General features: G+C 35.1%; 1 protein-coding gene across 2 annotated transcripts in view; it reads left to right on the top strand.

Annotated features, from left to right (window-relative positions):
• The window catches only part of LOC106871211 (uncharacterized), a 168,234-nt gene that overhangs the window by 149,834 nt on the left and 1,694 nt on the right, over positions 1–16,706 (top strand). For both annotated transcript variants that reach the window (XM_014917558.2, XM_014917557.2), the window contains exons 10-13: positions 5,545–6,076; positions 6,451–6,626; positions 10,010–10,075; positions 15,251–15,353. In XM_014917558.2, the coding sequence (XP_014773044.1) occupies positions 5,545–6,076; positions 6,451–6,626; positions 10,010–10,075; positions 15,251–15,353 (877 nt within the window). The remainder of the gene's footprint in view (positions 1–5,544; positions 6,077–6,450; positions 6,627–10,009; positions 10,076–15,250; positions 15,354–16,706) is intronic.

Genomic DNA, 16,706 nt, shown 5'->3' with positions numbered 1-16,706 from the left:
TGATCCGACCAACGAAAACAGCCTGCTCGTGAAATTAACGTGCAAGTGGCTGAGCACTCCACAGACACATGTACCGTTAACGTAGTTCTTGGGGGTATTCAGCGTGACACAGTATGACAAAGCTGGCCCTTTGAATTACAGGCACAACAGAAACAGGAAGTAAGAGTGAGAGAAAGTTGTGGTGAAAGAGTACAGCAGGGTTCACCACCATCCCCTGCCTGAGCCTCGTGGAGCTTTAGGTGTTTTCGCTCAATAAACACTCACAACGCTCGGTCTGGGAATCGAAACTGTGATCCTATGACTGTGAGTCCGCTGCCCTAACCACTGGACCATTGCGCCTCCACTCTACTCTGCAACACATAGTGACAATATACACTGTGGAAAAAATTTACTTTGATCCATCAGAATCTTGTGTTTCTCTTTTGCCAAAGGAAACTCCTATGGAACCAAGAGTTATTATTTTTATACACAAATCTGATCTTATTTCCTAGTTTTCTAAAATTCTATTGTTTCAAAATATATTTTCATAAATTATATGTCGGTTTATTGTTGGAATAATTTTAAAATATTTCTAATAAAAATAAATTGCTGGTACACAGTTTTTGATAGCTAAGTCATAGCAAGTATTTAAGTGTTATTTCTATACTTGAGTGGTTTTAATTCAACAATCAAAATCCTAAATTAAATAAAAATCTAGAAACCATATTCATTACTTTGATTTCAGTCACAAATGGAAATATTTTGGAAGTAAATAGTACATAATCATTGGGGGTTTTTTTTTGTTTTTGTTTTTAAATTTTTGATAGTTATTCAAATATTTAGCTTTTATCTTTGTGAAGTCTCATCACTAAAAATGAATTAGTACATGTTTTTTTTTTTTATTTTTAAATCTAAAAATATTCTGTCCAAATTTTAAAAATGATAAATTCTATTTAAAATATATAAAAATGTTTCTAGACCAGCATCATCTAATTTAATAATACTTAGAATTTTTACTATTTGGTAAAAAAACATTGATGTTGCATTATACTGAATAAGCAGAAAATATATTTATTTTTTCTTTTTTCTATCCTGTTGAGTATTGTAAATTAGATACTAAAATATCATTTTTAGTATTTTAACTTTTAATCATTGTAGTGTTTGTTTACTGCCTTTTAAGCCAAATAGAGACAATCTATATACTCTTACTATATAATAGTATTTGATACCACAGAGTGCAGGCATGGCTATGTGGTAAGAAGTTTGCTTCCCAACCACACGGTTCTGGGCTCAGTTCCACTGCATGGTACCTTGGACAAGTGTCTTCTACTATAGCAGCAGGCTGACTAAAGCCTAGTGTGTGGATTTGGTCAATGAAAACTGAAAGAAGCCCATTTTATGTGTGTGTGTGAATATGTGGTGTTGTGTGTCTTTATGTCTGTGTTTGTCCCCCACCACTGCTTGGTAACTGCTGTGGGTGTGTTTATGTTGGCAAAACAGATGAATAGAATAAGTACCAGGCTTCAAAAAAATAAATAAATATTGGGGTTCATTCGCTTGGCTAAAATACTTCAAGGCAGTCTGATGACCAAAACAAGTAAAAGATGAAAAATAATGTCAAATCCATTTTCCATAGTAAACATCGATGAGTTTAAATACAAGAAGTTCTGACATAAAAAAAAACATGAAAACTCTTCCACACAATTGGGACTCTGTCTAGACCTCTTTCATGGCAATCCTGTGTTCTCTCTGTAGCAACATTTCTTGTGAGATGATTAGACATTTTCTTTATCTTTTAAAAATAAGAATATTTGAAGACTTTAGTGCTTTTTGGAACATTTTAAACTGCCTCCAGTGCTTGGAATATTGTACTGATCTCAGCCATCAATAAACTGATTGGTTTACATAAGCAGAAGGCTTTGAGTTATAAGAGAGATGAAATGGAATCATTTAGTATTCTTGATTTTCTTGAGGGCCTTAATTAAAGATGTTACGTGAAATGAGACAAAAGTGAGAAATCAAAACCAAGGAATTGAAGTTTGGTCATATCTTTGTGACCTATCAGTTTAAGAAAAGAAGCTGACCAAATAAGTGTCATTCTTTAAAAGATAGTACTGACGTTAGTTTGTTGAGCTAAACCTTTTTCGGTGGTGCCCCACCGTGGTCACAGTCTAATGACTGAAACATATAAAAGATAAAGGATAAAAGGTATTATTTTCATTATTTTGATTTCTTGTAGCTTTTACAGCTTTCGTAGCTGTTTTCTATAAGAACTTCTATCAAATGTTACATAAATTACATTATAACTTATCATTTAATATTCTTTCTTTTGTTTATGCCTGTTTTCCCGTGCCAGTATGGGTTAGGTGAATCCATGCCATTGAATCATTGTTTTACAGCTGCATGCTGTTTCTGTTGCTAATTACCCCTTGTTTTGCAAGAGAAGGAGTATTTCTTTTTTATTCCACACCTTTAGACGTGCAGAGCTAGAAGATGATCTATTGATGGAGAATGATTTTGAACTTTGTCACTTGTGTTCATTGCTTTTTCATGTGGAGCACAGAATGTAAACATTTACACACACACACACACATGCGCGCACACACACACATGCGCGTGCACACACACACACACACACACACACACACACACACACACACCTGGACATGCACACACACCTGGACACGCACACACACCTGCATGTACATACACACACATGCATGTACATACACACACATGCATGTACATACACACACACACACACACACACATCTGGACACACACACCTGGAGACACACACACACATGTACACACATCTGGAAACATGCACACTTGGAAACAAATACATCTGGACACACACACACACAGACAGATGCACACCTGGACACATACATACATACACATTCACACCTATATGACAGGCTTTGTAGAGTTTCAGTCTGAGGCTTCAGTAAAAGACACTTGTCTGATGTGCTACACATCAGGACTGAACTTGGACCTGCGTGGTTGAGAAGTGAATTTCTCAACCACACAGCCATACCTGCTCCTCCTCTACATTAGAAAACTTATATAAAATACAATATTTTTTCATATATATATTCCACAATTTAAAGCTAAAGAAAGCAACTCCATCACATCTATATACATTGTTAAAATACATTGTTATTTTCAGTGTCCAGCTTACCATCAAGCCTATCACCCTATTGTTTTTACTGTAACTTTTCTGAACTTTGCACTATTCTACCCACTCTTAAATATGTCTAACTTTTACCTTCAATTATTTCAATACCCACACTGTCTCTCACTTCCTGTTGCTAGAATTAATCACATTACATATTGATATTTTCCCCCCTGCATCTCTCTGGAACTGACATTCCACCTACAGTTTTTACCTCTCGGTTATTATTAAAATACATCAATTCAGTCAGATCATTAACTATACTAACTTTAGCCTTTCAATAATTCATAATGGAAGATCCTAGAAATCTTTCCTAATAGGAACAATTTTAAAAGTGTGTTTTTCAAAATACACAATAAGTGAATGATTGTAAACAATAGGCTATTGACAAAATATATGTGTTGGATATAAACTGTATGTGCATGATTTAATATGTGTGTGTCATAAAATACCTGTATATATGGTATAAATTTTGTATCTGTGTGCATGTGATATAAAATTTGTATATGTGTGTGTGTATATGTATATGATATAAAGTTTGCGTGTGTATGTGATATGAAATATGTGTGTGTGTGTTTGTATGTGATATAAAGAGATTGGATGTTTTTGAAGAGCAAATAATGCTGCATTGTGATTAATTGATCCAATGGGTTCAAAGAGAATAATTCATTATGTTAATGACAGTCCCTTTGACAAAATTAAAGCTAATATGAAATTTCATTTGTTACCTAGACAATGTGATGCTTTGAATAGGAACATTCCTAGCAGTCAAAACTAATTGTGATTTATGATGAAGAAAATTGTTATTGAGGAAATAAGTCACAATGGATAACAATGGGTTGAATTAAGTGGTTCCACGAGGAATAGTTAAAATAATTCTTCTACATCTTCTTGATAATGAATTATTTTAAATTAATTGTTGCAATCCCTTTCTGGAGATTATGATATTGAAATGAAAAATACATAAAAGAAATCAATATAAGCCTGAATGCCTAGCATTATTTTAGCTTTTCTTATTTGCTCTAGATTCAAGGTCTACTAGAACTGGCTTTGGCTTTCATCATACCAGGGTTAATATGTACCAGTAATATAGTGTGGCATGAGGGCATGTGCCTAGAGATTTGTGTGTTACACTCATGATTGCAAGTCATGGTTTCAATTTCTGGATTGAGTGGTGTCCTGTGTTCTTGAGTGAAACTCTTCATAAATAGATATTGCATATGACGATTTTATGACCTGTGAACTGTTTTTATGAGTGCGTAGTTATGTGGTCTGGTGAGATTGTTGAAATGCTTGAGTGGAGGTGTGTAAATGTGTGCTGTGTGCAAGAGGTATGATGGAGAGGAGCCACAACTAGACAGCTCACAGACGAGAGACATACAAGTGCTTCTGGGCAGCAATGCTGGGTGAGGTGGCATAGGTATTCTTTTGGCAGAGAAATGAGTGGATAAGATGATTGAGGTAGTAGATAAGGTGACTGAAGTGTGTGATAGGATTATTAAGCTAAGATTAATCCTGTTTAATGTAACAATATCATTTGTCTTATTTGCTTATTCTCCACATGCCAGACTTGAAAATCTTCATGAGGACTGTTTCTACGAATGCCTTCTGCAGAATACCTCAATGACAAAAGACAATGACATTCTCTTTGTGGAAGGGGACTTCAGTGGCCATGCTGGGAAACACTCTGATGGTTTTCATGGAGTGCATGGAGACTATGGCTTTGGTTACAGAAATAAGGAGGGAACAAGCCTGCTGGAGTTCTGTGATGTGAATGACTTGATGGTTTGCAACACCAACATCAGGAAACCTGCCAGCCATCTGATCCTAAAACCAAGGTGCCATGTAAAAAGTATTGCTGTTGGTGCCATATAAAAGGCTCTGGTGTTGGTGTAACATAAAAAGCACTGGGGTTTGTGCCATGTAAAAAGTACACAGTACACTCTGTAAAGTGGTCGGCATTAGGAAGGGCAGCCAGCCATAGAAACCAAGCCAAAACAGACTATGGTACCTGGTGAGGCCTCTGGCCTTGCCGGTTCCTGTCAAGCCATCTAACTCATGCCAGCATGGAAAAGGGATGTTAAATGATGATGATGACTATGTGTGTATGTAAGATATTACTTTTATAATACTTTTTGAATGACATGAAGCCATTTACCCGAAATTCCTCTCACTTGGAATAAAAAGAAGATTTGAATCTCATTTCAACAAAACATTACTGTATGCTATTGTACCTTTCACATCTTGCTTTAATGTCTCTTACTATCCAAAACCAATCACTTGATTTCTTTATGATGCTCCACTGTTAAAAAAAGAAAAACAAAAAAACATGTAAATGTGTTGAAGATGTGTGCTGTATTTCATTTTATTATTTTTATTTTTACCAGGTGACCAATCATACAAATGCACAGTTACTGCAACCTCTTATAAAGCGTGTTAATGCACCAAAATATGAAGAATTGGCAGATATTTCTAGAACTACAAAATATTTACCACTATCCTTTTCTGGAGTGAAACCATTGTGCCCTTCAAAGTCACTACCTAAATCTCCTGGCATAGGACCTAGACAATTATGGGCTGTTCCTGCAACCACCAAATCACCGTCTCAAAACATATACCCAAAATCTCTAACAGTTCCAACTAAAAATCTGCAGCTGCCAGGGCCCATGTCTACTTTCTCCCTATCTTCTTCTTCGATGGATAAACTGAAAAAAGTTGCAGTACCTATAACTGTAGCAACCACTCCCAAACTCTCTCCCATGTCAGATGAAGAACATTTCCAAATTCAAGCACCATCACAGCAACTAGCCACATTCTGTTCTTCGCTTAGTATGAAAAATCTTCAAAAGCAGAAAATGACTTCACCTTTGCAACCAACTTTAGAAAATGTTCAACAAACTTCAACCTCTAATGAAATTGGTAAAAATTATGCTACTCATCCAATGTTTATTTTTCCCTAAATTTTTCATGTTTGTTTCTAGAATCATTAAGCAAGTCTTAATTTAGTATTTGTTGTTTTATTAATTATCTAAAACACAAAATGCATTGTATTTTGAGCGAACAGTTAACTCACTGTGTCCTTTATTAGTGTTATAAAAGAAAACACAATATTCTTGGTACCATCATTTATTTAGGGAACTTAGATTCTAATGCAAATATGGTTGTGTGCTAAAACGTTTACTTCCCAACCTCATGGCTTTTCTATCTTAAATTTTAATATATTTTCATTCAGAAGTCTTTGAGTTGATTGGTTAAGTTTAAAATATTGAATATTTAAACCTATTTTCAAACAGAAGAAACTGCCTTGAGCAAATCTGAGAACAGTAACATCAGCCAAGATGCTTTTCAGGAAAGTACCTTTGATTTCAACGAACATCAAAGGATATTGAAAAAGTTTCATTCATCTCCAGGCATGCCTACTATGTCGAACAGACCAATGTTTCTCCAATCAGATGAAAGCAAGAAACAGGTAGTAAATAATATTAATGCGTTTAATATTGATTTTGTTTGTTTAAAATAAAATTTTCTTTCCATGTAAGTATGGGTTAGATGAATGCATATTTTTGAAGCATTGTTTTGACATTCTTTTGCAGACTACCTCAAAGACAAATAACAGTAACCTTCCCTTCGTGGCTGGTGACTTCAACGGACATGTTGGGCAACAACCAGGTGTTTTCCATGGTGTACATGATGACCAGGGAGTTGTTTCCCATATTGAGGTGGGAACAAAGCTTCTGGAATTCTGTGGTGCAAATAACTTATGATCTGTAACAAGAACCCCAGGAAGCCTGCTAGCCAGATTGACTACATTCTCATAAGAAAGTGAGATACATGGTTGCTCTTAAACACAAAGACCTTCCTTGGTGAAGAATGTACCCCTCAGCATAGGTTAGTCATTTGTGACTTCAGACTACAGGCTAGAAGAATTCCAAGAAGCAAGCCAGTCTAGAAAAGAAGGATCTGGAAGCTTAAGGGTCCTTTTGATTGACAGAGATTATGAGATGCACAAGCTGAAGCATTTAAGGAGAAGGAGGAGGAGTTACATACATCTAGCAAAGAGGAAAAGTGGAAGTTCCTATGGGACAACTTGCTGAGAGCCCAGACCAAATTTGTGGCAGGTGCAAAGTCCCAACATGGTGATGTTGTTGACAGGGCCATTAGAGCAAAGAAACAGGCATGGAAGGACTGGAAGGGTGGCAGTAGCAAAGAACTATATCAGGTAGCTAGAAGGGAAGCTACGAGATGGTTACACTTAGCCAGAGGAGAAGCAGAAAGGAAGAAGTTTGCCAATGTTTTGAAGAGTGAGGACCTGCAGTTTGAAATACTTTGGTTTGCACGACAGTGTCTCAGCAAAAATTGTGATGTTGTAGGAAAGAAGTGTGTTCGTATGAATGATAGTTCACTTGCTATTAGTGATTCTACAAAGAAAGAGGCTTGAAAGTGTCATTATGAAAGGCTGCTAAATGTAGAGAACAAACAGCTATGTTGCATGGCAGAGAAACATGAGCTGCGACTGCAGAGGACATGTGAAGGCTTGAAAGAAATGATGCTAGCATGCTCCAGGCAAACTTTAAGAGAAACATTCTGTTAACCCATTACCTCCCATAATTCTATTAACTGGAATTCTTTTTATAAAACTTTGATTTCTAGCATAAAACAGCCTTAGAAACACTCTGGAATGATCAAAATAACATTTCAAAATAACATTTTAAATAGAAATAAGCGAGATATTGGGTGAAAAATTAGCAAACCTCATTTGAATATCAGAGAAATATACCTAGTAGATAAAGCAAAAAGGTTAGATATGTGTAAATATTGACAGACAATTACGAAATTTGTAATTTTTAAGTGATCTCATATGAGATCACTGGTAGGTAACGGGTTAAGGGCAAACCAATGATTCAACAGTAAAACCATAGTCCAGGCTATCTAACTCAGAAGATATTTTGAATTAAAAATAATATTTGCTGATAACATATGGAAATAAAAGATGCCTGGAATGTTAGGTTTGTTAATCAGTGAAGATCTTTTGGGTTAGTTAAGTATGTTCATTCATTGCAGTGGTCTCTTAAGTTAGGATCTTGTTTCAAATTGTAGTGTTATCAGTTTAAATATTTCTTTTGTACAGATGGGAATTCTTATTTAGTTAATTATATGTATTTTAAATGGCAAACAAATATTGATCAGAACTAATTTTGAAGCCTATATTATTGTAATTCTATTGACACTCTCAATGAATTATAACTACAATGTTTTGTACCGAATTTTACATATGTTGGTATTGTGTAATATGAAATATTACACAATAACATTTCAAATTTTCAATTTTCAATCATAGGGAAATGTAAAAATAAAATAAATTAAAAGGAAGAGATGGAACTTAAGTTTGCAGTTTCCAGTTTTTCAAATTATTTAAAAAGTTTTATAATTTGTTTCAAAGAATAAAGAATTATTATTTATTTTCTCTACAAATACATACGAATACTATCATATTTTATAACTGAAAATTTAATTCGGATTTGTATAGAAGATGAAATATTGAAACACACCAATATGTTCTTGAATTAATTTTACTCGGGAATGTTTAAAATGAAAAAAAAAAAGGAATAACTTGTCAAATATATTATTTAAACATTGAATATTCCATAGGAATAGCTTTAATATATACACATGTCTGAGATGTAATATATTAAAGAATATATTATGATAGATGTAGAAAATGACTAACTCCAGAATAACATATCAGATGAATGTTTATGTTCAACCCATTTATATATTCTTTAGAGAACCATGACCACTTACATTGCCATAATTTTATATCTGCTTTCCATAATGGCATAGGCTGGCTTGTTTGACAGGATCTGATGAGGAGTGGGGATGCATCTAGCATTGATGTCTCAGTTTTGGCATGGTATCTATGGATGAAAAATGTTTTTGATGCTAGCTGCCTTCCAGAGTGTTCTTGTTGCCTTTTTTTTGTGGCTCCAGTACCAATGAGTTCACCTTATAACTTGGAAGACTTAAATATTCTAAAGCGTGGTTTTCTGAAATAATAAATCCTTTGATTGTATTTGTATGCATGACTGCATATAGCAAATCACAGTTACTAATTTAAGGATGACCAGAACACGTGAATGGGTGTTGTGATTTTCCAAATCTGCAGACACTGGTCACTCAATATAGCATTACAGAGCATTCCAAAATATTACACACTATTAATGATAGTGCTTGTAGGTGCATTGTAACATCATATAAAAAGAGAAGTGTATATTTTCTTTGTAAATTTTTCAAACTCAAAATAGTCTTTTCTTCTCTAGGCACAAGGCCCGAAATTTTTGGGGAGGGGGCCAATCGATTAGATTAACCCCAGTATGCAACTGGTACTTGATTTATCGACCCTGAAAGGATGAAAGGCAAAGTTGACCTCGGTGGAATTTGAACTCAGAATGTAAAGACAGACAAAATACTGGTAGCTTTTGTCTAGTGTGCTAACATTTCTGCTAGCTCGCTGCCTTGGCATTCCAATGTATTACATAGTATTAATAATAGTGCCTGTAGATGCATTGTAATATTGTATAAGAAGAGAAGTGTATATTTTCTTTGTAAACTTTTCAAACTCAAAATATTACAATATGTGATAGCATAAAAGATGCATGGACATAGATGCGCCCCAATTTCAGTGGTGCATATTCAGGAAAAAAGAAAAAAAGTGTATTTAGTGCATTAAGGCATGTAATTTAGGTCCAAATTTGCATAAAGGAACTAGGGTGACTCTTTGAGACTTTTTTTTTAAAGAATATGAATTTTTTTTTTATGTTGTCAAAAATGGTACATTGATTCCTTCTGTTGCAGATACCTGAAGCAGCAAAAGCCACACCAGATTCCAATTTCTTTCTTCAGTCATTTTTCGACAAACAGGTTTGTGGGATTTTGTTTATTTGGTACACGTGCTTTAATATGTTGTATGTTTATCTTTGAAATATTAAAAAAAAAAATTGTCCAAGAGTCCAAAATATTGACTGCGATAATGAGTTCAAACTAGTATTCACAAATTGCATTGTTTGCTTTCTATAGCAAATTTCCAGCTAAATCATCATTTGAAAACAGATTCCATTCTTTGTTTAGTGACTAACATGATTGTATTTGATGGCATAAAAGATACACGAGTATATTAGACACACCCCAATTTTAGTAATGTATATTTAGGAAAAAATAGTTTTTCATGTATTAAAACTTATGGGAGGCTCAATTTTACATATAGGTCTAGGTGTGATTATTTGAGGTAAGTTTTATTTTGAAAAAAATTGTGTTCTGTGCTATCAAATACAGTAACGAAAATTTCAACACTTTGTAAAAAAATGAGGTCTTTGAACAATTTATCTAAATATTTAAAGTGCCAGGGACACGTAAAAAACACCCACTATACTCTCAGAGTGGTTGGCGTTAGGAAGGGCATCCAGCCATAGAAACCTTACTGAATCAGACTGGAACCTGGTCCAGTCCCCTGGCTTACCAGTTTTTCAGTCAAACCATCCAACCCATGCCCACATGGAAAGCGGATGTTAAATGATGATGATGATGATGATGATGATGATGATGAAGGGCTACTCAGCCCTTGGTTTTGTTTTCCTTTCTTTTCTACATGTTGTCTTGCCTATTTCAATGAATGCCATCCAGTGGAATTTTAACTTCTGATGATAATTTCTCAAGCTGGGAAAACAAAATTCATGTAATACTTGCTGGCATAAGGGTACTTTATGGAAGGATACTATTCTAAATTAAAATTTTGTAAGAGTTATTGCTTTATTTTACAATTTATTTCTAATATTGAATGTCAGAGATTATATTAAAATAGTTCTGTTTGGTTATTCTAACATCAGATGTTTTCACAGGAGAATTAATTGAAAGTAGTTTCGTCATTGTATTATCTAAAGAAAGCAATGACAAACCATTTTGAGATACTGAGCTGGCTGACAGTCAGTGTAATCCTTTTTTTTACTGTATTTAGTTTGAGATGCTCTGTTTCTTTCGATTAATTTTAAATGTAACAAAGAATTTAGTAAAATAACTCAGTTATCATTAAGCTGGTGTTAGGAGCATAAATTGTGACTGACTAAGGTTTGGTGGAAGATTTTAATTCAAAACTTACGTAAACAAGATATTTGTATCACAGAGCCAGAGGCAGTTTTGGCTGGGATGGTATCGAAAGGGTTAAGACATCAAGGGGTAAAAAAATCATTGCTATTTCTGAAAGAATTCTAGAGCAGATAACATGAGAAGTTGACTACACATTCTTTAGAAAGTAAGTCTCACAAATTTGAATTGGCAATGCCATGAATTATTTACTGTGTAATAATTAGAGATCATCATCATTGTTTAATGTCCATTTTCCATGCTGGCATGGGTTGGACGCTTTGACTGGGGACTGGCAAGCTAGGAAGCTGCACCAGGCTCCAATATAATCTGGCAGTGTTTCTACAGCTGGATGCCCTTCCTAACGCCAATCACTCTGAGAGTGTAGTGGGTGTTTTTTACGTGCCACCGGTATGGGAGCCAGTCAGGCGGCACTGGCATTGACCACATTCAGATGGTGCTTTTTACGTGCCACTGGCACAGGAGCCAGTTGGGGTGGTGGGGGCTGGCATTGATTGTTATATATATATAAAGATATTAGCTCCCATTTACCCACTCCACAATTAGAAAAACCACATAATTAAAAATGTATCATTTCCCTATACACACATTATATATATATATATATATATATATATATATATATATATATATTGAAGGCAGTATATTCCAATACACCCACATACATTAGTGACAGCAAATTATAGAAAGATACCCATAGACAAATGCATATATTTAGCTATAATGTTTGCATTTAGATTTGCACCTACACAATTTTTGTAAATTCTTATTATCATCATTTTAATAGTCCTATTGTTAATGTATTCTCTCACTAAATAACTCATCATGAATCTGTGTATTTAGAATGTGTGTTGTTATGTGTTTTCTGAAATTGTATTTAGAGTATGGAACATGTGCGCAATGTTTAGTACTGCGGTTTTCTGTATGTTGTTATGTGTTGATGTAGGTACTAATGATTTGGATATATAATTGTCTATACTTCATTTTATTATCCCTTCAAGTCATCTATCATTATTATAAAGATTGCATCTCTTTTACATTCTGGATATGTTTATTTCCAAATCTTACCAAAGATGGTTAGTTTTTCCCATTTATTTCAGAAAGATACTGTTGGCTGCTGGAATTAATGTGTTAAAAGACATTTCCTCTGATATTCTTGGGCAATAATGAATTTGAGGATTTGCCACAAAACACACACTCTCTGTAAATTAGCACATTTCAGAGTATCTTTGAGAACCGTTGGGGGGTTTTCCATGATGTAGGTTGCATTTGCTTCTATTATTTGAACCTTATAACCCTTATTGTATTTGTTCATATGTTCTGTTTTGAGTAGCCAGGATACAATGTGATTATTTCTTCATCCATCTCTGAATTATATGTTGCTGCTATCTTTTGCATGATTTCTAATGGAATGGTTTTAGTCTTGTGCCATGATCAGCATGGCACAATTGTGGTCACAGTTTCAACATGACTATTCTTTTATCTGATTTTATTGAGCCTTATCTATGTGCCTGTAATTCAAAGGGTCAGCCTTGTCACACTGTGTCATGCTGAATATCCCCGAGAAGTATGTTAAGGGTACACATGTCTGTGGAGTGCTCAGCCACTTGCACATTAATTTCATGAGCAGGCTGTTCCGTTGATTGGATTAACTGGAACCCTCGACGTCGTAAGTGACGGAGTGCCAACACAAAATTGAGCCTTATCTAGATATTGGTCAAGAAAGAGTCTTTTTTTTTGCCAATGTTCTAGTATGATATTTTAATCATTCTCTAATCATCTGTTTTTCTTAATTTTTGTTGTTGCTTCACTATCTCCCCACCCCCTGCAACTGTTTGACATCCCATTTGTTTCATATCCGTTGCTTTCACTTAAGATAGAATTAAATTTTCTTTTATTGATGTTTTGAAGAAATCTTTGAACTAATAATTGTTCGCCCAGACCATTCAGTGGAAAAGTGCTGCTACTTGGCAGGGGCTGCAGACAAACTGCATCTGTCATCCCAAGAGGATCCAATGCAGTAGTAATTGAGTCCTCAATTAAGCAACCTCCACTCTGGCATTTCGTAACAAAACTCAGTTTGACAGAAAATATGTGAATGGCTGGACAAGGTGACCTCAACAGGTGGCTCTTAGAGGTTGGAAATGGAACTCTCTCCAACAATGAGGGGCTGAAAGAAAACCTCATAGACATTCCCCAAAATATGGTATCTACAAATAACAATGTTAGAGAAGTTTTTGGGGAAGAATTATTACTAGACAATGATGAAGCAGTTGAAAGAGTGCCATCAGAAATCATTTCGACACCTGAAAACAAAGATTGTCTTCATATAAACACTGACATAATGTCATTATTGCCTGGTGAGGCAACAGTCTGCAGAAGCATTGACACCATTGTTGAAGAAAATAACGAAACTGTTGTACATTATCCAGTGGAGTTTTTAAATTCACTGATGCCTTCTGGGATGCCACCTCATATACTGAACTTGAAGAGGCATTCGACAGTCATGTTGCTAAGGAACCTGAATCCAATGAGAGGTTTACTGAATGGGACCGGGATCTTAGTGCTGTCCAGCAAGGATTTTGTCATTCATGGAAAAAATACTTAGTGGAAGTAAGAAAGGAGAGGAGGCCCTTACACCACTCATCAACCTCCATCCCAGTGAGAAAGACCTTCCGTTTAGTATGAGTAGCTGACAGTTTTCTGTTATCTCAGCATTTGCAATGTCTATGAACAAATCAGAAGGGCAGAGCTTCAATAATGTTGCCATCATCCTACCATCGCCAGTATTCAGCCACGGAGAGCTTTGTGTTGCATTGAGTAGAAGTAGAAGCAGTAATAATATTAAATTGATTGTAAAGGACCATCCAAAACAAGGTGAACTCATTAGTGGTGGGGTTTTCACTAGAAATGTGGTGTTGAAACAGTTATTAAGATAAAGGTCGTAATCTTTTCATTTTATTTTCCGTATAATTTTCATGCTGTCAGTTCTAACAGCACGAGTACACTGGTAATAATAACAACTACAACAACAATAATTAATTTTCATTATCATCTTTCAATTCTGTTTCCATTTCTTGTCGAGTGTCTTCCTGACACCTAGGGCAGAGAAACCCACTGTATACATTGGTAGGCCATTAAAATAAACACACCAGATTGTTCATTTACATAATCATGGGGTAGAAAGACAGGGGAAAAAGGAAAAAACAAAAAAGTAAACAAATAAATTAAAGGGGAAAAACAAAAGAAAAGTCACAGCGACAATGCTCTTCTCGGTACATGTGACGTACCTGTTCAGACAATCTTTTGCACTTTCTGCATGGATGGTATGCCAAGGGATCATTCTTAAATAGTTTTCAGTTCCCCTTTTTTTATCATTCCAAGTGCTCCTACAATCACTGGTATTGTAACTGACTTGAGATGCCACATCTTTTCGATTTTGATTAACAAATCTTTATATTTTCCGAACTTATCAAATTCTTTTGCCGAGATATTATGGTCACCGGCTATGCTCATATCAATCAATAAACGGACTTTATTGTTTTGGTCTTTCACAGTTATATCTGGTTTATTTGCTTTGATGGTCCAGTCTGCACATAAGGGAGGGTCCCAAAGAATTGTTATATTTTATTATTATTATCATCATTATCATTATCATTATAATTATTATTATTATTAAGATAGTGAGCTGGCAGAATTTTTACTGTGCTAGACTAGTGCTTTGTGGCATTCATTCCACCTTCATGCTCTGGGTTCAGTTCCACCAAGGCTGACTTCTATTGACCTCTTGGAGTTAATAGAATACGTATCAATTGGATTGATGTAATAAACTTGTCCCCTCTCACAAAATTGCTGGCATTGTGCAACAATTTGAAATTATTCTTACTACTACTACTACTACTACTACTACTACTACTACTACTACTACTTCAATTATAGGATCAGAATGCAGAATCACTTGGGGTATCAATGTTTTCACAATCAAAAGAATCCAATAATACCGATGGACAAAGCATTTTCTCTGGTTTCTCACAGTTGTCAGGTAAGACAGATGATGATGATGTGTGTGTGTGCATGTAAGAATGTGTACGCATGCACACGTGTGTGTATTTATCTATTTATGTATGTATGTATATGTATGTATATATGTTTGTACATATGTATATATGTATGTATGTTTGTATGTATGTATGTATATGTATGTTTGTATATATGTATATATATCATCATCATCATCATCATCATCGTTTAACGTCTGCTTTCCATGCTAGCATGGGTTGCATAAATTGACAGAGGACTGGCGAACCAGATGGCTGCACCAGGATCCAATCTGATCTGGCAGAGTTTCTACACTGGATGCCCTTCCTAACACCAACCACTCCGAGAGTGTGTGTGTACATATATATATATATATATATATATATTTTGTTTGTATGTATGCATGTATGTATGCTTGAAGCTAAGGCTACACTTGAGAATGAAGACTGTTTATTGAGAAGCAGACATTGGAGCTTGGTGCAGCCCTCTGGCTGTCAGTTCCAGTCGAATTGTCAAACCAAACCTAGCTTGGAGGAATGGAGGAGGTTAAATGCTAATAATGATAATTTTATTTATATATATATATATAAATATGTACATTTTTCTGTGATGGTTTTTTTTTTTTGGTAAGCAGCATTGATTCTTACAATCTGTAAAAAATAATAATGGTATTTTATAAGGTCCAAGCTTATAAGCAATCAACGTGCAATGACTAAAGAAAATAATCTAATAATGGGGCCTATAAGCCCTTGACAGAAAAATGTAAGTTTTCCTGTATGCATGCGAAAACCTACCTTTTGCCATCAAGAGCTTATCTGCCCCAATATTAAACTATTTCCTTTAGTCATTGCATTATGATCGCTTATAAGCTTTAAACTTATGAAATACTGTATATATATATATATATATATATACATATATATACATACATATATACATATAGATATTTTGCTTGTTTCACTCATTAGACTGTGGCAATGTTGGGGCAGAGCCTTAAAGAACTTTCAGTTGAATGAAATGACCCCTGGACTTAGGTTTTTAAGCCTGGTACTTCTCTCAGTGTCTTTTGCCAAACTGTTAAGTTATGGGGACATAAACACAGCAATACCAGTTGTTAACAGCGGTGGGAGACAAGCATACACATACACACACACACTCACACACACACATGCACACACACATACACACGGGTGCACACATGTACACACCATGGGCTTCTTTCAGTTTCTGTCTACCAAATCCACTAACAAGGTTCTCGTCTGTCCAAGACAATAGTAGCAGAACACTTGCCCAAGGTGCCACACAGTAGGACTGAACCTAGAACCATATCTCTAAGAAGCAAGTTTCTTCTATATAT

The sequence above is a fragment of the Octopus bimaculoides genome, chromosome 12 (assembly GCF_001194135.2).
Source record: "Octopus bimaculoides isolate UCB-OBI-ISO-001 chromosome 12, ASM119413v2, whole genome shotgun sequence".
Classification (NCBI taxonomy): Eukaryota; Metazoa; Mollusca; class Cephalopoda; order Octopoda; family Octopodidae; genus Octopus; species Octopus bimaculoides.
Note: the sequence above shows the minus strand (reverse complement) of the source record. Positions and strands in the feature narration are given on the sequence as shown.